The sequence below is a fragment of the Littorina saxatilis genome, linkage group LG3 (genome assembly GCF_037325665.1).
Source record: "Littorina saxatilis isolate snail1 linkage group LG3, US_GU_Lsax_2.0, whole genome shotgun sequence".
NCBI classification, from domain to species: domain Eukaryota; kingdom Metazoa; phylum Mollusca; class Gastropoda; order Littorinimorpha; family Littorinidae; genus Littorina; species Littorina saxatilis.
The window spans coordinates 64,086,277-64,111,513 of NC_090247.1; the positions used below are offsets into that span (position 1 = coordinate 64,086,277).

The window sequence follows — 25,237 nt, forward strand, 5'->3', positions numbered from 1 at the left end:
TCGCGGCGCTTTTGTGTTAGTGCGTGTGTGTGTGTGTGTGTGTGTGTGTGTGTGTGTGTGTATGTGTGTGTGTGTGTGTGTGTGTGTGTGTTAGTGTGTGTGTGTGTGTGAGTCTGTGTGTGTGTGTGTCTGTGTGTGCAACACAAAAATGTAGTTATATACAGTGTATTGGCTGAAATATCTTCTGGGGGTGATTTTATTTAAATGAAATGTTATTAGATTATGCACCGGAAGATACTTACAGTCAAAAGCAAAGCAGTACATCAATCGTACTGCTCTCCGTTTCGTAATTACAATGTAATCGTTAATATTTAGAACTTTAGTGCTACTAACGTTCAGTCAAATTATGTCTCAGCCTTTTTAAGTGTGCCGAGTTTTGTCGCACTGTTTCCCGAGACAGTCGCTGTCACTGCTGCTGGTGAGCGGCCCTGATTTCATGCCAACTATGTTATTTCTGGTGTGTATGTGTGTGTGTGTGTGTGTGTGTGTGTGTGTGTGTGTGTGTGTGTGTGTGTGTGTGTGTGTGTGTGTGTGTGTGTTTTCTGTGGTGAACTGTTAAAATCAGTCTAAAAACCTCAACCTGTCTGCCTAATTTCAAAATCACCCTCCCCTATTCTATTTACATTTACTGCGCAAATGAGATCTTGCCAGAGCAAGGTCCATCTTGTTAAGTCATAATTTGTGCATGTCATTTCGAATTCTAAGTTTATTTTCAAACTTCGACTGTAACGTGTGGGTTTTTTTTTCATTTATTTTTTCATTTCCTCAGATGCAAGATTCCGGGGCTGGAAAACGACACTTACGAAATACAAAATCCCCAGCATGCTCTGCTCGTCAATGCTTCAATACCTCAGGATGTAAACGGAGACTACGTGACGTGTACAGTGTATGACGTCACTCTTGACAACGAATCAGAAGTTGCGTGTGATGAGTGGGTGTACGACAAATCGGTGTTCAAATCGACATACGTGACAGAGGTAATAGATGATGTTCGGAAATAACTCTGCCAAGTGTGTGTGGGTAGTGGAAGAGAGGCTGATCGCATACCTTAGTTTGGCCTAGTGGTAAGGCGTCCGCCCCGTGATCGGGAGGTCGTGGGTTCGAACCCCGGCCGGGTCATACCTAAGACTTTAAAATTGGCAATCTAGTGGCTGCTCCGCCTGGCGTCTGGCATTATGGGGTTAGTGCTAGGACTGGTTGGTCCGGTGTCAGAATAATGTGACTGGGTGAGACATGAAGCCTGTGCTGCGACTTCTGTCTTGTGTGTGGCGCACGTTATAATTATGTCAAAGCAGCACCGCCCTGATATGGCCCTTCGTGGTCGGCTGGGCGTTAAACAAACAAACAAACAAGCATACCTTAGTCCACAGATCGGGCTACGACGTGTAGAGACACACTAATCATACACACAAAATACAACCTATAGCATTGTCTCAAAACGAAAGTGATAAGAGTTGTCCGTCCCTGCCATAGCCCGCTGCGCTGTCGGCGGGTAGTTCCGGTTGTTTTGTTTACGTCCAAAATGGCTGAACGAGAGAAGAAGATACGTGGTGGAGGGAAACCTTACTGTGTCTGCTGTTCAAACTACGTGTGTAAAGAAGTTGAAGGGCGGATTGTCATGCGGTTCCACAGTTTTGCAAACACATACCGGAACTACCTGTCGTTCCAGGGGCGCAACTCTGTCCGACTATCGCGTTAGTTACGAGACAGTGCTAAAGCTTGTCTCAGTGTAGCCATTGGCCGACAATGTGACGTTAACCTTGCCTCAATGTTTCCAAGAAAAGACAAATCTTCCGGAATTCGTCAATGTAGATTGTTGTGCTCTGTGACAAACGTTTTAGGAACTTACAAACTGACATTGCAAAATTAGGAAGAACTTCTTCCCCGAATCAAAAGTACCCTAAAAGATGAGAGGAAAGACGAGTAGAGTAAAAGGAGAGCGCACCACACGCTTTTTTTTACATATTTGTTTTTAATGTGTATTGTTGCTGTTATTAAGATTATTATATTTAAGATTGATTGTAATGCGCTTTTGTGTATTGTTGCTGTTAGTAAGATTATTATATTTAAGATCGATTGTCAGGCGCTTAGAACTATTTTAGGATTTGCGCCCTATAAATACCCTTATCCAAGCGGAGCGCGGGCGAAGCCCGCGCGTAGCGAGGTAGTTTTTTTTTTCATCTCCCAGCACTGAAAAATTTTTTGCCAAGTGGTGTCTGTCTGTGAACATTGTTCTAGAATTCATCTTTTAGCACAATATTAGCGACACTGTTTGGACAATTCTATTAAAATTAGGCGTACAAACTGATTTTGTTTCGGGGAATCCTCTCAGAGGATCAGAATTTTCATATAATATCATCGGAAGCTGTTACAACGGGAAAATGTGAAACTTTTGTCACTTTTTAACATGGAATTTCATCTTTGAGCGTTTCAAGCGGACTTTAATAAAATAGTTATTTGCGAATTAAGCAGCGGAAGACACTCACCGGTTCAACATGTGTATGGTCATTAAACCTCAAAACATTTCAGTAAGTGGTTTAGACAAACACCTCGGAAATGTGAGGGTGACTGGTTTGTAGCTGAAGAGTTTTTTTCTAAAGTGTGTTCTAAATACAAATGACGTACTGGTAATGATGTAATGAGTTGTTCTAATCTTGTTCTTGGAACTCTTGCTGTTCCAAGCTTGTTCTTAGCAAGTCTTGGTGACGAGAACAAAGACTATCAATGAAATCTTTAGAAATAACCTCTGACAACGACGACGATGACGACGACGACGACGATAACAACAACAACAACAAATGACATCGACGACGACGACGACAACAACAACAACAACAACAACAACAACAACAACAACAACAACAACAACAACAACACGAGAACAACAACAATCACGACAACGAACATGACAACAACAACACCAACAACTACGACGACAACTACAACGACTGGGTTATGATGACATCACCAATGATTTAAAGGCCGTTAAAAAATCGTTAAATCCTATTTCTTCACTGATTCTTATGAAATTTTAAAGGTAGGTTTGTTGTCCCCAACTTATTTTCACTCCATACTTTTCCAGAAGAAAAACATAATTTTGGCAGTTAAAAACCGTTAAAATTCAATTCTTCACCGATATTTATGAAATTTTGTGGGTAGGTTCGTTGTCCCCAACTGATTTTCACTCTATACTTTTCCAGAAGAAAGACATAATTTTGGCAGTTAAAAAACGTTAAATTTCAATTCTTCACCTATCTTTATGAAATTTAGTGGGTGGGTCCGTTGTCCCAAACTGAATTTTAAGACATACTTTTCCAGACAAAAAACCTTATTTTTGGCAGTTAAAAACCGTTAAATCTCAATTCTTCATCGATATTTATGAAATTTTGTGGGTAGGTTCGTTGTCCCCAACTGATTTTCACTCCATACTTTTCCAGAAGAAAAACATAATTTTGGCAGTTAAAAACCGTTACATTTAAATTGTCACCTATCTTTATGAAATTTAGTGGGTGGGTCCGTTGTCCCAAACTGAATTTCAAGACAAACTATTCCAGTCAAAAAAACTTATTTTTGGCAGTTAAAAACCGTTAAGTCTCAATTCTACACCGATAATTATTTATGACATTTTGTGGGTAGGTTTGTTGTCAGATTTGACATGATGGCAGAATTGAAAGTGTGAGATATCCTGATGTTTCACAATTTATGCTGCATAATTCAGCCCCATAGGCGCTTGAATTTTAGGTGGAGTTGGGTTTTTTTTCAGCCCAAACCAGTAACCCCCACATGGTTTTCATGTCCCTTTCTGAGAGACTTCAAGAAGTTTCAATTTGACGTCATGATTAGCCTGCCGCATTAGCAAGTATGAAAACACGTCATCGATGACACATTTTAAGACAGAGAGAGAGAGAGAGAGAGAGAGAGAGAGAGAGAGAGAGAGAGAGAGAGAGAGAGAGAGAATCATGTACACACAGATGGACGACTTCGCTTGGGGTATGTACTGCCCGGCAGTACACATCTACTTAATTATTATTATCCAAGCGGAGCGCGGGCGAAGCCCGCGCGTAGCGAGGTAGTTTTTTTTTTCATCTCCCAGCACTGAAATTTTTTTTGCCAAGTGGTGTCTGTCTGTGAACATTGTTCTAGAATTCATCTTTTAGCACAATATTAGCGACACTGTTTGGACAATTCTATTAAAATTAGGCGTACAAACTGATTTTGTTTCGGGGAATCCTCTCAGAGGATCAGAATTTTCATATAATATCATCGGAAGCTGTTACAACGGGAAAATGTGAAACTTTTGTCACTTTTTAACATGGAATTTCATCTTTGAGCGTTTCAAGCGGACTTTAAAGCCATATGTACTCGATGACTATACACGCTAATTGCTTTACCAACAGCTGGAGACATGCTAAATTAAGTTCCCTGCAAAATATTGTGGTCTAGGACCCCTTCAATGTTGAGATATGTTAATTTTCATTTTGATCTGGATCGTCCTATTTATAGATTTGCCAACAGAGGTAGCGTTGACGCAAGGGAAATAACTCCGCGTCTTTGTTTACATCCAAAGTTTTTGAGACTCTAAAACAAGCTGTAATGCATGTATATGGTCCGCGCATGGCGACATATCGTCATTACATGGTCTTATGGTGCGTTTGACATCGATTATGGGCAAACTACACTTTGTAAACACGGGAGCGCGTACATATGCCTTTAATAAAATAGTTATTTGCGAATTAAGCAGCGGAAGACACTCACCGGTTCAACATGTGTATGGTCATTAAACCTCAAAACATTTCAGTAAGTGGTTTAGACAAACACCTCCGACATGTGAGGGTGACTGGTTTGTAGCTGAAGAGTTTTTTTCTAAAGTGTGTTCTAAATACAAATGACGTACTGGTAATGATGTAATGAGTTGTTCTAATCTTGTTCTTGGAACTCTTGCTGTTCCAAGCTTGTTCTTAGCAAGTCTTGGTGACGAGAACAAAGACTATCAATGAAATCTTTAGAAATAACCTCTGACAACGACGACGATGACGACGACGACGACGATAACAACAACAACAACAAATGACATCGACGACGACGACGACAACAACAACAACAACAACAAAAACAACAACACGAGAACAACAACAATCACGACAACGAACATGACAACAACAACACCAACAACTACGACGACAACTACAACGACTGGGTTATGATGACATCACCAATGATTTAAAGGCCGTTAAAAAATCGTTAAATCCTATTTCTTCACTGATTCTTATGAAATTTTAAAGGTAGGTTTGTTGTCCCCAACTTATTTTCACTCCATACTTTTCCAGAAGAAAAACATAATTTTGGCAGTTAAAAACCGTTAAATTTCAATTCTTCACCGATATTTATGAAATTTTGTGGGTAGGTTCGTTGTCCCCAACTGATTTTCACTCTATACTTTTCCAGAAGAAAGACATAATTTTGGCAGTTAAAAAACGTTAAATTTCAATTCTTCACCTATCTTTATGAAATTTAGTGGGTGGGTCCGTTGTCCCAAACTGAATTTTAAGACATACTTTTCCAGACAAAAAACCTTATTTTTGGCAGTTAAAAACCGTTAAATCTCAATTCTTCATCGATATTTATGAAATTTTGTGGGTAGGTTCGTTGTCCCCAACTGATTTTCACTCCATACTTTTCCAGAAGAAAAACATAATTTTGGCAGTTAAAAACCGTTACATTTAAATTGTCACCTATCTTTATGAAATTTAGTGGGTGGGTCCGTTGTCCCAAACTGAATTTCAAGACAAACTATTCCAGTCAAAAAAACTTATTTTTGGCAGTTAAAAACCGTTAAGTCTCAATTCTACACCGATAATTATTTATGACATTTTGTGGGTAGGTTTGTTGTCAGATTTGACATGATGGCAGAATTGAAAGTGTGAGATATCCTGATGTTTCACAATTTATGCTGCATAATTCAGCCCCATAGGCGCTTGAATTTTAGGTGGAGTTGGGTTTTTTTTCAGCCCAAACCAGTAACCCCCACATGGTTTTCATGTCCCTTTCTGAGAGACTTCAAGAAGTTTCAATTTGACGTCATGATTAGCCTGCCGCATTAGCAAGTATGAAAACACGTCATCGATGACACATTTTAAGACAGAGAGAGAGAGAGAGAGAGAGAGAGAGAGAGAGAGAGAGAGAGAGAGAGAGAGAGAGAGAGAGAGAGAGAGAGAGAGAGAGAATCATGTACACACAGATGGACGACTTCGCTTGGGGTATGTACTGCCCGGCAGTACACATCTACTTTATTATTATTATAATTATTATTATTATTATAACGAAACAAGCACAAGATCAAGTGCGCATGGAAAAGATCCTGTAACCCATGTCAGAGTTCGGTGGTTTATAGAAACACGAAAAGACCCAGCGTGCTTCCCCCGAAATCAGCGTATGCTGCCTGAATGGCGGGGTAAAAACGGTCATACACGACTGCAGACCTGTTTACCCTTACGATTTTGGCGTAATTTATTACGATTTTCTGCAAAAAATACGCCATTCCGCTATCCGTGTCAAGACTACGATTTTCATAAATAAAAAAAATTAAAAAAAAATTTTATCTTTTTTTTTTTTTATCAATTCACATGTTTGGCATTGTTTTTTTCAATGGCAAAATGGGGTGAAAAAGCACAGGACTGACCAGAGATCATGTCTGTCTGATGAGACGCTGGAGAGCCTTATTCTAGTGGTGAAGTCTCGCCCTCACTCATTCGGCAAGCGCAAGTACAGTAGAGAAGCGCTTGACACTGAAAAAGGCCTACTACGAGCAAAAGAAAAAGAATCAGTGATGCATGTGCTTTTGATGTGATCTTCTTTGAAATTATGATGACTACAAAAACTGACTGATGTGTTTTGTTTGTGAATGATGGATATATGTGCATGATTGCGTTTCGCAGACACAGTTGTCATGTGCGTTGTAATTAGCGACGAATGCTGGATGATTACTATTTTTGTGCCAGGATTACTATTTTTGGGGCTGAGCATTACTCCAAAACACTTATGGGGGTAAACAGGTCTGCGACTGTAACAATCCACTCGTGCAAACAACATGAGTTAACATGGGAGTTTCAGCCCATGAACGAAAAAGAAAAAGAGAAGTATACTTACGTACCGTCTTTCCCTGGATAAAATGCATTCAGGTCATCAGGAGGGTTGTAAACCCATATATCTAGTCTTGTTGTCAGCCACAACATGAATTCCTCAAAATAATAAGTAGGAATCACAAAACAGATAGACTGCAAACCTTCCAAAATATAGTTCTATCAAAATTTGACCATTCTTGTTTATTTGATTTTGAGATAAAAAAAAAAGTATTATTGTATTGTATTGTGTTGTATAGAAGTTTGAGTAAGATAGTAATAAATAATAATAATACGAGAATTTATAACGCGCACATATCTCACCACAAGGCGACACAAGGCGCACTCATACACAATATTTCGCATTAACAACTCAAGCATACTCATATACACTTCGGAGTTGTCAAGCGCAAAGAGCATAATTGTAAAGTTATGATGTTGCGCTATATAAATGCTCATTTATTATTATTATTATTATTATTATTATTATTATTATTATTATTATACACTTAAAGGCATATGTACGCGCTCCCGTGTTTACAAAGTGTAGTTTGCCCATAATCGATGTCAAACGCACCATAAGACCATGTAATGACGATATGTCGCCATGCGCGGACCATATACATGCATTACAGCTTGTTTTTGAGTCTCAAAAACTTTGGATGTAAACAAAGACGCGGAGTTATTTCCCTTGCGTCAACGCTACCTCTGTTGGCAAATCTATAAATAGGACGATCCAGATCAAAATGAAAATTAACATATCTCAACATTGAGGGGGTCCTAGACCACAATATTTTGCAGGGAACTTAATTTAGCATGTCTCCAGCTGTTGGTAAAGCAATTAGCGTGTATAGTCATCGAGTACATATGGCTTTAAGATGTGTGGAAGCAATATGTATAAAGTGCCACAGTTATCCCCACCTGTCCTGTGTTCAGCTAAACCTGGTGTGTGACCGAAAGCAGTATCGCTCTCATTCTACCATGATGATATTCCCTGGCAAGTTTCTCGGAGCTTTTTTGAACAGCATTGGGGGTGACTAGTAAGTATAGTAGTACTAGTAAGTATGAACTTTGTATCCATAGTTCTGCAGGTAACCGATTATTCCTATTTGTTTACACTCCACACACGTTATAATTTATTGGTAAAAAATTAAAATTCAGTTTGTCATTTACGAACAACACAAAACACTTTATCAACATTGTACCAACAGCTGAATAAAAAGCATAACTATATGGACGTTGTCACAATCCTCGTCATGATCCGTTCTAACTTCAATGACGAATTCGAACGATACCGATTAGGCCAAAAAAAAAAATAGGTCTGTTTACGGTAACATAGGCCAAAAAAATAGGGTCGGTAGGTCGGGATTGTTTTTTTTTTTTTTTTTTTTTTTTTTTTCTCCAAAAAACCATATTTTTACGTTATTTTGCCCAAAAAACAAGATTTTTTTATTTTTTTTCCCCAAATACCAAAAAAAAGTCTAGGGTCGCACGAAAAAACTAGGGTCGGTCGGGTTACCGTAAACAGACCTATTTTTTTTTTTGGCCTTAATGCACAGCCTGGCGGTGGCCGCACGGGTAATGTTGGGGCGGGGATGTAGCTCAGTTGGTAGCGCGCTGGATTTGTATTCAGTTGGCCGCTGTCAGCGTGAGTTCGATCCCAGGTTCGGCGGAAATTTATTTCACAGAGTCAACTTTGTGTGCAGACTCTCTTCGGTGTCCGAACCTCCCCCCGTGTACACTACATTGGGTGTGCACGTTGAAGATCCCACGATTGACAAAAGGGTCTTTCCTGGCAAAATTGCTTAGGCACAGTTAATAATTGTCTACTTATACCCGTGTGACTTGGAATAATAGGCCGTGAAAGGTAAATATGCGCCGAAATGGCTGCAATCTACTGGCCGTATAAAATTTCATCTCACACGGCATCACTGCAGAGCGCCTAGAACTGTACCCACGGAATATGCGCGATATAAGACTCATTGATTGATTGATTGATTGATTGATTGATGTTCTACTACTGATATGACTAAGTCACACAAATAATTTGACTCTTTTTTTCTTCTTTTTTTTTTTTGGAGGGGGGGGGGGGGGGGGGCGTCACTATTTCCATTATGACGTCTTAATATCTTATTTTGAAAGAGAGGGTGAAGAATGTTTTCTTTGGTCGACGTCGTGTCTCATTCATGTTTTGAGAGTTTTGGTCGACGTCGTGTCTCATTCATTTTTTTGACAGTTTTGGTCGACGTCGCATGTACCTGATCATGGTGCTTGGCATGACGGCTACGGGAGTCGGTCTGATGTTCGTGCCCAACATTCTCACCCTCATGGTGCTCAGGTTTCTGATGGGTGCCACCACCACCGGCGCCTATCTGCCTGCATACGTCATTCGTACGTCATGGATTTATTACCTCGTTCGATTTGTTAGGTGTAGTGTTAAAATCTAAAGTGACTCGTTTTGTAGCCGAAAAGAGCCTATTGGGTTCATCTGTCTGTTACGTCATGCCCACGTCATTGCTCGGCAACGTCTTTGAATTTATTGCCCCTTGTGAAATTCTGTTGTCCGAATGTCTGCATTGTTCATTGTCATGTCATTGTATTGATTAGAATCTTAAACAGAATGAGCTAGAGCGATGTTAAGATATCAAATAACCAAAGGGAAATAAATAGAGAATACTACATGGCTTGCTGGGTCGTACAATATTTACACGAGTTGTTTTTTTAAATATTGAACTGCGAGCGAAAGCGAGCTGTTCACTATTTGAAAAAGCAACGAGTGTAAATCTGGTACGAAACAGCAAGCCATGTAGTATTCTGTTTATCCTACATACTGTACTTACGTGTATTTTACTGAAAATGTCCTGCAGTCGAGGCAGCTAAATTGAAGACGCTTGTTTTGGAACCTCGATCTCTTCTAAAGCCTCGTGCAATCTATTACGTCAAAGCAAAGAAACGTCACTCTGAAAGTGTGGCGTGACGTGTTAGTTCTAAAGATTCATGGAGGGTAATTAGCGAGCGCAAATTTTGTTTCTATAATGACGTTTGTCTCGGTGACTTTGGCACCATATGCAGTGGAAAAACAGGTCCCTGCCAGACTTGCTTGACATGACCTCATTTACATGATATACACACGTGTGATTTGAACGATTATTATCTCACGTACGGGTGTCTCTCTCACGTATGTAGGATAATCGCTCTTTATGCACACGACACGTGTAATAGAGTAAGCGAGAGTTGTACGGAACCTTTTCTCCTGGCACCCGAGAGAATAACAATTAAGCATTGAAATGAACAAGCGACTTTTATCCTCTGAGTCATTGTATTGGTTAGTGTTACAGATTATGGTGCCTGTCTGCTTGGCAGGATTACGTCCATTAGTTTTTGAAAGTACCTCTTAGTCTAAAATCTACAGTGGTCCGTTCTTTGGTACTGCTATAACAACTGATGAAATAAAATAAATGGACACTGTAGTCAGTTGTCTTATCTTGTCTTGTCCAGTCTTACCTTGTCCTGTCCTGTTATTTCCTGTCTTGTCTTGTCTTGTCTTGTCTTGTCTTGTCTTGTCTTGTCTTGTCTTGTTTTGCGTTGCTTAGCAATGCCTTTCCATGTCCTGTCTTGCCTTGTATTGCCTTGCCTTTCCTTGGCTTGACGTGTCTTGTCTTGTCTGTGTTGTGTCTTGTCTTGTCATGTCGTACAGCGTTGGAGATGCAAGGCCCCTCGTACCGGCGCATGACAGGAACGTTGCTGACAACGATGGGCACCATCATGACACTGCTTGGCGGCCTCTGTGCCTTCCTGCTGCGGGACTGGCGATCCTACCAGGCCTGCTTGCTGTCCCCCTTCACCGTCATCCTTGTTGGATACTTGTGAGTGCAAAATAAACACACAATCGTGCAGGGAAGTAAACAACCAGACAAATACAATAAAGTTAAAATGAAGTAGAAGTATACAACGCCAAAGAACTGTAACCCCCAGCGAAGGACAAATCTCTCTCTCTCTCTCTCTCTCTCTCTCTCTCTCTCTCTCTCTCTCTCTCTCTCTCTCTCTCTCTCTCTCTCTCTCTCTCTCTCTCTCTCTCTCTCTCTACAATGATGAGTTTAAACATAGGCACGGAGGAATTTGTGTCGAGAGGCAAAAATGGAACAATGGAAATCCTTAGAACGCTGAAAAAGTGTGGTATTTCCTCATGCGAAGTGTTTTTCAAACTGTTTGATGCTCAAATTGTTCCTTCACTGCTCTATGCTTCTGAACTTTGGGGTCACAGCGAAAATAAACAGATCGAAAGGGTGCACCTTTACGCGTGCAAGCTTTTTATGAATGTACCAACCATGACACCTAACGACATGATTTACAGTGAACTTGGCCGTTATCCACTTCACATTGAGTCCGCTGCAAAGTGCATTCAATATTGGTTCCGCTTACTTAAGCAGCCGGACGTTCGATTTTCTAAGATGGCATACTTGTCCCTATTGAATATGCATGAAAGGGGTCATGACAACTGGGTCACACGTGTTAAGTCTTTGTTGTGTGAGCTTGGTTTTGGCCTTGTGTGGCAATTTGGAAGCGTGGCAGATGAGAGACTATTCCTGCGCACCTTCAAAGAACGATTAAGTGAAAACTTTTGTCTGAAATGGCTCAACCATACGTCACAAAGTCCTCGCTTTGAACTTTACCACAGTCACAAAAGTCTGATCGGACGAGAACATTATTTAGACTTTATAAAAGTGAATATCTACAGGACAGCTCTCAGCAGGTTCAGACTTGGCGTCTCTCCATTCAGTGCACACAGGCAACGTTTTTCGCATTCGGAAGCAAGCCGGCTATGCCCTTTTTGTACAAATAAAACTGAGGATGAAATGCATGTTGTCTTTGTGTGCCCAGTGTATCAGGCTATTAGAACCAGATATATTGGCATACCGGTTGACTCTCCATGCGAACTCCAACTGTGTGAACTGTTGAAAGGTAGCGACGAAACAAAAGCCGTAAGTTTTGCTAAATATCTATTCCTGGCTTGGAAAGCGAGGCAGAAGAGACTTGATGTTTGATTCGTGACATGGAAAATGTACCCCTCGGTATTACCGTTACCAGAAAGTTTTCATGGTTGATACACTGTTTGCTACGATGTTATATCTATATTGTGAGGTGACTATATTAGCAAGCAACTGCCAAAAATATTTAACACCATGTATCTACATTTGATTCGATTACGTGAAATGCTGATTTTGTACATTTTCTCTTTTTTTTTACCATTGTAAAAACCAAATCACTGGTTACACAATTAAACAATCCAATCCAATCCAATCTCTCTCTCTCTCTCTCTCTCTCTCTCTCTCTCGTTCTCTCTCGCTCTCTCTCTCTCTGTCTGTCTGTCTGTCTCTCTCTCGCTCTCTTTCTCTCTCTCTCTCTCTCTTCGTCTGTCTGTCTCTCTCTCTCTCTTCGTCTGTCTCTCTCTCTGTCTCTCTCTCTGTCTCTCTCTCTCTGTCTGTCTGTCTCTCTCTCTTTCTCGGGCTCTCTCTCTCTGTCTCTCTGTCCGTCTCTGTCTCTCTGTCTCCCTCTCTCTCTCTCCCTCTGTCTCTCTCTCTGTCTCTGTCTCTCTCTCTCTGTCTGTCTGTCTCTCTCTCTGTTTAAGAGACAGTCACGTTCACACATCATTCGTGAATGAAATGTCTTGTTCGATTGTTATTTTGTTGAACATTGTGTACTAGTGTTAACGGATGTGTAGCTGATCGGAGCAACTTTATTCCCAAATGAAAGGTATAACTATGTCAATGTAATTTTGTAATTTTTGAGTTCTCCTTATATAATTCCTTAAATGCACATTGTGTTGCATTCCATACAATGTATTTCTGTATTTTATATGATTGAATTTATATTTGTAATGTGCGTCTGTCTTTATGTGTTGTATAAAGGACAGGTTGGAAGAATAGGCTTTGCCTAAAACCTTTATCCTTTTGTAATAAAGTTCTGAGTCTGAGTCTGAGTCTGAGTCTCTCTTTCTCGCGCGCGCACGCACACTGTTTAAAGGGAATATATCAAACAAGACAACTGTCTCAAATCGCCCCAAGACCAGGTTGGGGGTTGTAATTATGTGACCACACACCAGGAATACCTTAAAATAAACGTTTTAGCGCTGAGTTACTAAAATTGAAACGGCTGTGTTTTGAGTACGAATTCCAGACTAATTGTCATCGCGACGCCTCTTTGTGCGAGTCATACTTTTCTTCCTGCCTTTCGACCCTGGCTTTTTCATGCGCTATTCCTAGAGATACAGATTTGAGCCCAGAGCTATGCAGTTCGTTTTGGGGAGTTGAATAGTTGACAACACATAAGAGGAAGGTCTTAGAATAACTGTTTTAGCGTTCTATTTTTTTAAATCTGAATTCTGAGTTTGGTAGTCATTGCAGACCCAAATATTCTCCAACTGACATTGTATTTGTTTTTGTTATGCGAAGCGTTTTAGCCGTGTATGGCACGAAACTTGCATGCGTTAACTAGACTGTAGGTTTGACTTCCTCAATCCAACGATCTCAATCTGTTTTGACGAATGGGTATCTATGAAATCTGAATAAATAATGATGACGACCGGAAGTCCTGACTCCTGACAGGAGAGATGGGCGAAGTAAACCGCCTGCTGATTAAAATTCATTTTATTATTAGGCATAGTTTCGAAGCAGTGTTGAGCGAATAATTGAAGGTGTTTCTGTATTACAGTACAGCGAATGCCCCTTGAACTAGTTATGGTCCAAATCGTCACAAAACTTCCCAAAATAGCGCCTTCGGTATAATTTTTTTTTTCTCGTCTTTACACCTGTTCGTTGTCCCGTTGTGCTCTCACACCTGCACTTACTGCTCCATCCACATCTGAATTTCGTTCCGTTGCCAGACTTGTCGATTTTACAGACGCTCCAGGGGGGGCGGGGGGGGGGGGGGATGTCGGGTCGCTGCGGTAGGCCACCTTTAGAAGATGACACTGCACTTCTGCTGAGTCACTTCGACGGTGTTCAGTAGTGGGTCTGTCCCGAGCTAACGGACGCAGCCCACTACCTACTATGCCCCCTACTAACGACATTGACTGTTAAGTCGCGGAGCCAGACTGAGTGAGCGTCCCCTCCAGAGAGCAGACCGCCACCACGTCCCTCCGTCGACCCCCCAGAACGTCACACGTTGAAGACTGACAGCAGAACTACTATTCAGGGAAGGATCGAACAGGAACACTGAGACCAAGGCCACCATGAGAACTCCGGGGATGAAGGGCCACAGGTATAATTACTTTTAGCTTAAATGCTGAGGGTGTATCAACTGCCGGAGCCTTTGATCTCGATGTCCTTCTTCCTTTCAGTTTTATCCCAGAATCCCCAAGGTGGCTTGTCTCAAAGGGGCGGCTGGACGAAGCTCAGAAGATTATCGATGCAATGGCAAAAACAAATGGCGTCTCCGTAGCACCGAAACTTTCAAGCGCCATGTTCGAAAAGGTGGACAACTCCCAGAACAGCGGCGCAAAGGTTACGCCCCTTCAACTGTTTCGAATTCCGAGACTCTTGATTCGTTACAGCCTTCTTTATTTGAGCTGGTAAGCTAAAGTTACTGGTGTTGTTGTTGTTGTTGTTGTTGTTGTTGTTGTTGTTGTTGTTGTTGTTGTTGTTGTTGTTGTTGTTGAGATTATTTTCAGTTGCAAATCAGTGTGCCGTAAGCTATACTGACAATTCTTTTTTTCAGGATTCTAAACGTCATGTTCAATCAAAGCTTGAGCTTCGACATGTCTGAGATTGTCAGGATCCTGATACTTTTGTGCAAATAGGGCCATTTAGGACTCTGGTTCATATAGGATATATGTCATTCAATCCCTGGATTGTAAACCAGGAGCAGGGTAGCCATGTGCGATTGAGGCTTGAGCTACTGGGGGATATTTCATTATATTAAATCCTTGGGTTATTACCAAGAGTCAGATAGCTATGTGCGATTGAGGCTTGAGCTACTAAGGGATATTTCATTATAAAATTATTAAATCCTTGGGTTATTACCAAGAGTCAGATAGCTATGTGCGATTGAGGCTTGAGCTACTAAGGGATATTTCATTATATTAAATCCTTGGGTCATTACCAAGAGTCAGATAGCCATGTGCGATTGAGGCTTAAGCTACTGGGGGATATTTCATTATATTAAATCCTTGGGTTATTACCAAGAGTCAGATAGCCATGTGACATTAAGGCTTGAGCTAATAATAATAATAATTGTCAGTAAGTACTGGTGTCACATGACTGATGTGAAACTGTTGATTGGCTCATGGTCCATTTTGGAAGTCAATAGACTGTCCTACTGTATATGTAGCAGACGACAGCGCGTCAGTTCAGTACTGAAATGAACGGTTTTCGCATATTTCAAGACAACTACGGTGTAAATAGAACACGCGAAGGCTTTAAAACAGTCTTACCACACTCTAAATTTTATAACACTTTGAGAACACTGAAAGTGTTTAGGGTGAACACTTAAAGTGTTAGGGTGAACACATTTTTACACTTTTGGAACACAGAAAGTGTTCTCAATGTGTTATCCTGAAGCATCCTCTGCTACCTGAACACTTTTGGAACACATGGTAAACACTTTTTTGCACAGTGGAACACCAGGTGAACACACGTGTTCAACAAGTGTTCCACAAGTGTTCCACTTCGTCTTTTAGTCATGCTCCGAATAAAATAATACATTAAAAATATTTGGGCCATGAGCAGATTCGAACCCGAGACCTACGCCTTGCCATGTCAGCGCTCTACCGATTGAGCTACGGAGACTCGTCGGGATCTAGCGTCGCTTAGAGTATATAATTTTTATACCCCCTAGACCGCTGCGGGACGTTTTTTTTGTTTTTGTTTTTAATAGTGTTGTGCTTATATTTTTTCATCAAACATTTACTTCATCTGAGACATCTAATAAGCGGTAAGTATTAGCATTTTTATTTTTACAATTTAATAATGTTACTAATTGTCCCATCATGCTTCAGCTGGACCAAAAAAGAACGTTGACACTTTTAGATCTGTGGACCTGTCTGCGTTGTCGCTGCGTTGATTTGGCTCAGGATTTCCGATTGTTATCTGTAAGTTGCTTGCTGAGATTTTGTATTAATTCATCTAAGCTTAGTCACTCGTATTTTTGTTGTAACATGTTCCTGTTACTTGTATCTGTGGACGTTTGAAGACAATTTCTCTAATTTTGCTGTCGCAACGGTTTCAGCTGATCAGTGGACCTTTTACATTAGGCCAAAAAAAAAATAGGTCTGTTTACGGTAACCCGACCGACCCTAGTTTTTTCGCGCGACCCTAGACTTTTTTTTTGGCATTTGGGGAAAAAAAAAAATAAAAAAAAAAAATCCTTGTTTTTTTGGCAAAATAACGTAAAAATATGGTTTTTTGGAAAAAAAAAATAAAAAAAAAAATAAAAAAATCCCGACCTACCGACCCTATTTTTTTGGCCTATGTTACCGTAAACAGACCTATTTTTTTTTTTGGCCTTAGACGTTCTGCGTTGGTAAATAAACTCTATTTCAATTTGATGTTGATTTTTTATTCTGGTTGATGTGCTTGGTTTTGTGTTATTGTTATACTTGTATGTCCAGGGGTTCCTTATAATTATAATGGTGGTCCAGTGAACGATACCTTCCCGGCTTCCGCCTGTGGTCAGAGCAATACATTTGCAGATTTTTGGATTCTTCTTCTTCCTTTGGTTAGATCATAGATGTACGATCTGCACGCTAGATAAAGTGAAGCGGTAGGCTAAAAACAGCATACATTAATGAACAACATTCATCATAATAGTGGCCAGGTTGATTGTGTGCGCAATTTAGAATAATTCTATGCATGCTTGGTTGTATTTGATTTCACAGATCTATCACACTTTCAGGGAACTGGGAAGCCGTTTGAGCTGATGTGCCCATGTGGCGAATCGATGTGGGCGTAACCTGCGCACATTTCTTCTGAATTGCACTGAGGATGAACAGGAGGCACTGACGGCAACCCAGACGTGTTTACCAAGGTACGCATGTCCTGCATTTGCATATAGTGTGTAGTTTTGCAGAGAAATATTGACTTTCAAATTGATCTGATAAGTTTTGTTTGTTTGTTTGCTTAACGCCCAGCCGACTACGAAGGGCCATATCAGGGCGGTGCTGCTTTGACATTTAACGTGCGCCACACACAAGACAGAAGTCGCAGCACAGGCTTCATGTCTCACCTAGTCACATTATTCTGACACCAGACCAACCAGTCCTAGCACTAACCCCAGACGCCAGGCGGAGCAGCCACTAGATTGCCAATTTTAAAGTTTTAGGTATGACCCGGCCGGGGTTCGAAGCCACGACCTCCCGATCATCGGGCGGACGCCTTACCACTAGGCCAACTGTGCCGGTGTAACACGAGAAAATTACTCCCACGAGATTTTTACTCCGGAGTAAACATTTCGTACGAAAAAGTTACTCCCTTTACGAAAAAAGCACTCCCCCATTGCACGAGAAAATTACTCCCCAAGACAGGTGAGTTCCGAGTAAACATTTCGTACAAAAATGTTACTCCCCTGACGAATAAATAACGAATAAATTACTTCACCCCAACACGAGCAATTTAACCTCCGGCATGCCAGGTGTACGAAATTTGTACTCCCTTGTCCTCTGTTAGTCTTGGTGGTGGAAGGGGTGGAAGGAGGGTAGCGCGACATTCGTTTGCGCGAGATCACTTATTGGCATTATCCCTTCGCCCGCATCCCATTTTTGCGCACGAGATATTTACTGGAAGTAAAAAAAATGGGGAGTAAAAATTTCGTGGAGGGAGTAATTTTTTCGTGCCTTAGGGAGTTCTTTTCTCGTACGAAAAGTGTACTCGGAGTAAGAATTTCGTACGAAATATTTACTCCGGAGTAAATTTTTTGTGGAGTAAAAATTTCGTGTTACACCGGCGGTTGCGGAATCATTGATTATACTTTTTGACTCACATGCGAAGCAAAAGTGAGTCTATGTACTCACCCGAGTCGTCCGTCCGTCCGTCCGGACGTCCGTCCGGACGTCCGGACGTCCGGACGTCCGGACGTCCGGAAAACTTTAACGTTGGATATTTCTTGGACACTATTCAGTCTATCAGTACCAAATTTGGCAAGATGGTGTATGATGACAAGGCCCCAAAAAACATACATAGCATCTTGACCTTGCTTCAAGGTCAAGGTCGCAGGGGCCATAAATGTTGCCTAAAAAACAGCTATTTTTCACATTTTTGACTCACATGCGAAGCAAAAGTGAGTCTATGTACTCACCCGAGTCGTCCGTCCGTCCGTCCGTCCGTCCGTCCGTCCGGACGTCCGTCCGTCCGTCCGTCCGGAAAACTTTAACGTTGGATATTTCTTGGACACTATTCAGTCTATCAGTACCAAATTTGGCAAGATGGTGTATGATGACAAGGCCCCAAAAAACATACGTAGCATCTTGACCTTGCTTCAAGGTCAAGGTCGCAGGGGCCATAAATGTTGTCTAAAAAACAGCTATTTTTCCCATTTTTCCCATTTTCTCTGAAGTTTTTGAGATTGAATACCTCACCTATATATGATATATAGGGCAAAGTAAGCCCCATCTTTTGATACCAGTTTGGTTTACCTTGCTTCAAGGTCAAGGTCACAGGAGCTCTTCAAAGTTGGATTGTATACATATTTTGAAGTGACCTTGACCCTGAACTATGGAAGATAACTGTTTCAAACTTAAAAATTATGTGGGGCACATGTTATGCTTTCATCATGAGACACATTTGGTCACATATGATCAAGGTCAAGGTCACTTTGACCCTTATGAAATGTGACCAAAATAAGGTAGTGAACCACTAAAAGTGACCATATCTCATGGTAGAAAGAGCCAATAAGCACCATTGTACTTCCTATGTCTTGAATTAACAGCTTTGTGTTGCATGACCTTGGATGACCTTGACCTTGGGTCAAGGTCACATGTATTTTGGAAGGAAAAATGTGTAAAGCATGTGAGTCGTATGGGCTTTGCCCTTCTTGTTCCCATTTTCTCTGAAGTTTTTGAGATTGAATACCTCACCTACATATGATATATAGGGCAAAGTAAGCCCCATCTTTTGATACCAGTTTGGTTTACCTTGCTTCAAGGTCAAGGTCACAGGAGCTCTTCAAAGTTGGATTGTATACATATTTTGAAGTGACCTTGACCCTGAACTATGGAAGATAACCGTTTCAAACTTAAAAATTATGTGGGGCACATGTTATGCTTTCATCATGAGACACATTTGGTCACATATGATCAAGGTCAAGGTCACTTTGACCCTTATGAAATGTGACCAAAATAAGGTAGTGAACCACTAAAAGTGACCATATCTCATGGTAGAAAGAGCCAATAAGCACCATTGTACTTCCTATGTCTTGAATTAACAGCTTTGTGTTGCATGACCTTGGATGACCTTGACCTTGGGTCAAGGTCACATGCATTTTGGTAGGAAAAATGTGTAAAGCAGTTCTTAGTGTATGATGTTATTGCTAGGTTTAGTTACCCTAAAGGTCGAGGTCAAGCATGTGAGTCGTATGGGCTTTGCCCTTCTTGTTTCTGAAATACTCTGTTTCAAAATTAATATCTCCGTGCAAAACACACCAGACAGTCGCCAAACTCATATGTGGACACACACACACACACACACACACACACACACACACAGCCAGTCCCCTCTCCTTCCACATTTGACAGAAATATAAATGTTGATACACAGTTTCACAATAAACAAAAGTATGAGAATGAGAACACTTGTCAGTGTTGCTACGATGTGGAACTTCAGTAAAATAGTGTTTGATTTCTTAACATGCATCTTGTGTGTGCAGGAACCACACTGCTTGGCTGAGGCCGTTCACTTTCTGGAGATGGAGCTAACAGTAATGCGACGAAACCTTGTGGATGCACTTCATGTAAGTTTAAGCTTTCTGTGGGATACAGCGCAGTTACATTTTGAGAATGCTGCCTTATTTTGCAGTCTTCTCCTTAAAAGGTGGAAAAAAATATACATATTTTTAAGTTCAGTGAGTGCTGAGGCCTGCAATGATAAAATGTTTTCCTGAACTAAGTCTACTCAAAATTTCCATTCGTTATGGTAGAGTAGTGCCGTAAACACTGAGGCCAGCTTTAGTCAAATCATGGCCAACAGACAACACGCTGCTGATCCGCTTGGATCTGCCATTGCCGCTAACAGTGTATGCAGGGTGCATTCAATATGACACCCTTTTCTTTTGAAAATATTCTCATCGGAGTTTATGATTGGTTTTGACAGTGATCGCTGGCCTCCAATGGTCGCTGACAAGGTGTTTTCCTTCGGTTCACGTAGGTTTAGCTTGAGATCACGTGAGTTAAAAGCGATCCGTTTGTAAGTTTTGGTTAGTTTGATCTAAATAATGAAATATTTTAGAAAATTATGATAGAAATTAGAATGCATTTTATATTAAAGAATGCATTCCATATCATAGAACACATTCTATATATATTTATAGAATGCATTCTATAAAATAAAAAACATTGTATAATATAGAATGCATTCAATCATACTTGTCATTTGCCCAGAAATGTATTCTATTATAGAATGCATTCTATAACGTCCAACAATGCATTCTTATGATAGAATGCATTCTTATGATAGAATAGAATGCATTCCATAAAGCGCCACAAAACTTCTACAGGCCAGCTCGGTATGGTCCCTGCTTCGAAAGCAGATCTACAAACACTCTCACACACAGCTCTCTCTGTCTCTCTGTCTCTGTCTCTGTCTCTCTGTCTCTGTCTCTCTCTCTCTGTCTCTCTCTCTCTGTCTCTCTCTTTGTCTCTTTGTCTCTCTCTCCGTCTCTCTCTCTGTCTCTGTCTCTCTCTCTGTCTCTCTCTCTATCTCTCTCTCTCTCTCTCTCTCTCTCTCTCTCTCTCTCTCTCTCTCTCTCTCTCTCTCTCTCTGTGCGTGTGTGTGGCTGTGTGTGTGTGTGTAGTTCTGCTTTTCTTTGCGGGACTGGCCTGTTGTAGTTTCGGGACATTATGCATATAAATTATAATGCATTTCAGGACGTTAAAGAACGCATTCTATCATAAAAAGCATTTTGGTATTTTGTGTAAATAGAATGCATTTTATCATAGTAGGCAGTTCGGGACGTTATAGAATGCATTCTATAATATAGAATACATTACATAATAAATTATTTCCTTATAATTCATTATTTAGATCAAACCAACAAAACTTAGGTAGTTTCTTTACAAACGGATTACTAGAGGGTGCATTCAATATGACACCCTTTTCTTTGAACTAAAACTCATCGGAGTTCACGATTAATTGCGACAGTGATCTTTGGCTTCCAGTGATTGTTGACAAGGTGTTTTCCCTGGGTTCACATAGGTTAAGAACGAGTTAAGGAAAACGGGCGTGCTCAAGGCCTCACCACATTAGCAGTACGGTTTACTGCTTACCTTATACAGTGGTCGCCGGTTAATATGACCGCGGTTAATATGACCAGCCGCGTATTATGACCAATTTTACCCGGTCCGGAATTGTCCTTCTTTGTTATGTATTAGAAAAAGCCGCTTAATATGACCACAACGCCGCTTAATATGGCCACATTGTTTCGAGAAAATGGCAACAAGTTCACATCTTTTTCAGTTTGAAATCACTCGGGGGGGAAAAATACATTCGATTTTTTGAAAAAGGCAAAAAGGTGTGCGATATTTTCTTTCTTTTTCGTGAATGAAACTAAAGTGATCAGTGATCAGTGCTCAGTGATCTTCAATGTCGCGATCATTATTCTCTCTCTTTTTTCCCCCGAGACTGAGCGTCATAAAAAAGGCAAAAAAGCGTGCGATCTTTTCATTATTTCCCGTGAATAAATCTAAAGTGATCACGAACATTATTCTCTCTCTTTTTGGCAAACAGAGCACGAGCCAACCAATCTTTCAGTCTGATTCAAGAGGAAACAATGTCGAAACGAAAACGCCAAGATCGGACAGCCGAGGAAAAGCTAGAACTTATTGACAAATTTAAAGCTCTACCATCCTGTAGTATGCGTGAGAGTGCTGCACAGTTGGGCTTCAACAGAGGATTTTTGACAAACATTCTCAAGAATGAAGACAGCGTGAGGAAGGAGTGCGCAACGCAGGATTCACCGCAACGAAAGCGCCTACGACATGGAAAAGACAAAGATGTGGAAGAGACCGAGACAGAACCTGAAAGTGATGACGAAGAGGAACCCCCACCCCCAACAGCTCCTGAAATGAGAGCGCTCATGGAGAAACTGAGGTCTGGACTTCAAAGTCGCGGCTACAACATGGAGAAGTTTGGAGCCTTTGACAATGGAGTGAAGGATCTCCTCTGGTCTAGCACCAACACACAGACCAACATCCGTGATTTTTTCCAGGCCCCTAAGTGAACATTTGGACGTGTATATGCCGTTTCTTCCATTTACTTTTCATTCCATTTCAATTTCTTTTCAACGGACGTCATCTATAATGGCTACAATGTACAGTACACATACTTAATTTTGTGTTTGTTGCCAACAAGTTACATTTTCTTACAATTATTAATTTTTAAAAAAAGTTTCGTTTTGCGAATTTGTTTAAGTCGTTTTCTCTAACATCGGTTAATATGACCAGCCGCTTATTATGACCATTTTATCCCGGTCCCAAAGTGGTCATATTAACCGGCGACCACTGTATATAAACAATTTGTAGAGTGCCATTTTCCAGAGTGGCCACGCGCTAATGAAATCCTCGCGAAAGACCTATTTTAATTCTACTTTTTGTTCTTAGGGACAGACTCCTGCTTCAAGAGGGATTACTTTTTACATTCAGTCGTGTGTGCATGTGCGTGCATGCGAGTGTCATTGTGTGTTGGGAAGGTGAGAGCGAATTGGACGTGACGTATTTGTTCTCTGTTATGTGACCTATGCCCGTTCTGGAATAAAAAAAAGTTTACCTGTAACTGCGATTGTTGGAGATCTGCTGACAGCAAGAAGTCCACTATTAGTTAAGATTTACACTTCAGTGTTATCAATTAAGTACAAACGTTTAACACAAACCTGTTAAGAGTTGGAAATGCATCATGTTCTAAAACTCACTTTTATTTCGAACAGGATGTTCCGGACAGCGAGTTGAAAACTAAACCAAAGACCAAGGGCCTGGAATCCTCCCAACTCTGAAGGGTGTTTTTGTTATCGGACTTTCGTGTGTGAACTTTCAAGATGGGGTTTACCACAGCTCCGTTCATATTATTTAATAGCAACATATACCGAGCAACAAAAGAAACGCGAAAAAATTCTGCAATGTTTGATTGACAAAATCTCGAACAATTATGGAGTTAGAATTATCAAACCACAACATTTTGATGAAGGCATGTTTGACACAGCTGTTGCGTGAGTATTTTGATGCTGCGATTGTTTCAACACACGGGACAAAACGAAGTTTTGGAGGTCTCGCTCAGTCAGCCTTCATCGCGTTCTCTGGCCACTGATCGGACACTGGTTGCTTCCAGTGATGTTCCTGGTATTGTCACCGGCTGAATTGAATCGATGTCGAAGACGCTGTGGAAGGAATTTGCGATCTTGTCTTATTGGGGTAATGCGAAAAAATCTACCGCGTTGCATAACTGCAGTGCTTCCAATGTCACCAGAACATTGCAGAAGGAGATAAACTGTTGACACATGCACGTTTAAAGCACATGCCAGCGCTTCTGGATCACCCCCAGTTTTAAATCGACCTGGCATTTTGGTGGTGTCAATCGTGGCATCCTGGCTGTTTCAAAAGTGAGACTGGCAGCAAGCGTGCCATGGTCTCTTTTGGTTGCTAATGCATTAGTGAACACATCTCACACAAAAGATTTCTCCTGCTCTACTTGCACGTGCTGCGAGCGCGCATTATGTGTTTTACGATAAACCTGCTTGTCCCGTGTGTTAAAACAGTCACAGCATCAAAATAATCACACTAAAGCAAGGTCAAACATGCCTTCATCAAACTTTTGTTTAATTCTAACTCTATAATTGGTGAAGATTTTGTCAATCAAACAATGACGAATTTTGTTGCTCGGTATATTATGTGTTCAACAATTCCTACCCCAGACCCGTTTGTTCTGCGACTGCTGCAGACATTTCCTTTTGTCAATTAAAAATGCTTCTTTGCTCACAAAATTTGATTTTAATGTCTTTCTGAATTGTATGACAGTGCAGGATGAAAGTGTTCCAAAAGTGTTCTAAAAGTGTTCCAAAAGTGTTCCAAAAGTGTTCTAAAAGTGTTCCAAAAGTGTTCTAAAAGTGTTCCAAAAGTGTTCTAAAAGTGTTCCAAAAGTGTTCCAAAAGTGTTCTAAAAGTGTTGACCTGAACACTTTTATGTGTTCAGAAGTGGTTACAGCGGGGTGAACACTTAAAAGTGTTCAGATGTGAACACTTTTGGAACACTTTTGGAACACTTTTTTGTGTATAGAACACTTTTTGTGTTCCAAAAGTGTTCCAAAAGTGTTCTACTAAAAGGGTGTTCAGAAGTGGTTACAGAAAGGGTGTTCAGGAGTGGAACACTTTTGTTTAGAGTGCATGTAATCATAGCAGCAACCTCCCAGATGAATGTAGGTACATCGCGAGAAATAACCTGCCAATTTTATATTTTGCGAATGAGCGACCCAACGTGTGACTTTGATACCAGGGGACGTCACTCGGTTGCTTGGGGGTCGTTTATGTTTTGGGAGCATAGAACATTACGGAACATGTTTTTTTTCCAATAATTACCTGAATACTAAAGTAAAACTGAATGCTCACGGGTACATTTAGCATAACTGTAACTCATACTGTTAGTTGCTAATCTATAAAACGGTGCTGAGGGTAATCAAATCGTAAAATGCATGGTCGGCGATTAAACCATCAATACCACACGCCCGCAGAAAAATGCGCCTTGTCAAACGTTCTAATCTACTGTTGTTACTGACAACATCGTTATTAAAGCAATCACAGTGCGCTAAAAGATTTATAGAGCAAATCTTGAAAATAATTATTGAGCTCAGCGCTAGGCGCTTCGTTCAATAATTAATTTTCTCGATTTGCTCTATAAATCTCTCAGCGCACTGTGATGTCTCAATAACTTA

At 40.7% G+C, this 25,237-nt stretch overlaps 1 protein-coding gene and 1 long non-coding RNA gene across 2 annotated transcripts in view; both read left to right on the forward strand.

Moving 5' to 3' along the window:
• The window catches only part of LOC138962934 (organic cation transporter protein-like), a 66,895-nt gene that overhangs the window by 37,330 nt on the left and 4,328 nt on the right, over window positions 1-25,237 (forward strand). Inside the window, exons 2-6 of the mRNA XM_070334903.1 lie at window positions 770-977; window positions 8,055-8,158; window positions 9,355-9,509; window positions 10,816-10,984; window positions 14,458-14,688. Coding sequence (XP_070191004.1) covers window positions 770-977; window positions 8,055-8,158; window positions 9,355-9,509; window positions 10,816-10,984; window positions 14,458-14,688 — 867 coding nt within the window. The remainder of the gene's footprint in view (window positions 1-769; window positions 978-8,054; window positions 8,159-9,354; window positions 9,510-10,815; window positions 10,985-14,457; window positions 14,689-25,237) is intronic.
• Window positions 16,053-24,091, forward strand: LOC138962938 (uncharacterized). The gene is made up of 4 exons (XR_011454657.1): window positions 16,053-16,206; window positions 17,010-17,141; window positions 19,974-20,057; window positions 23,244-24,091. It is a non-coding gene; the product is annotated as an uncharacterized lncRNA (long non-coding RNA).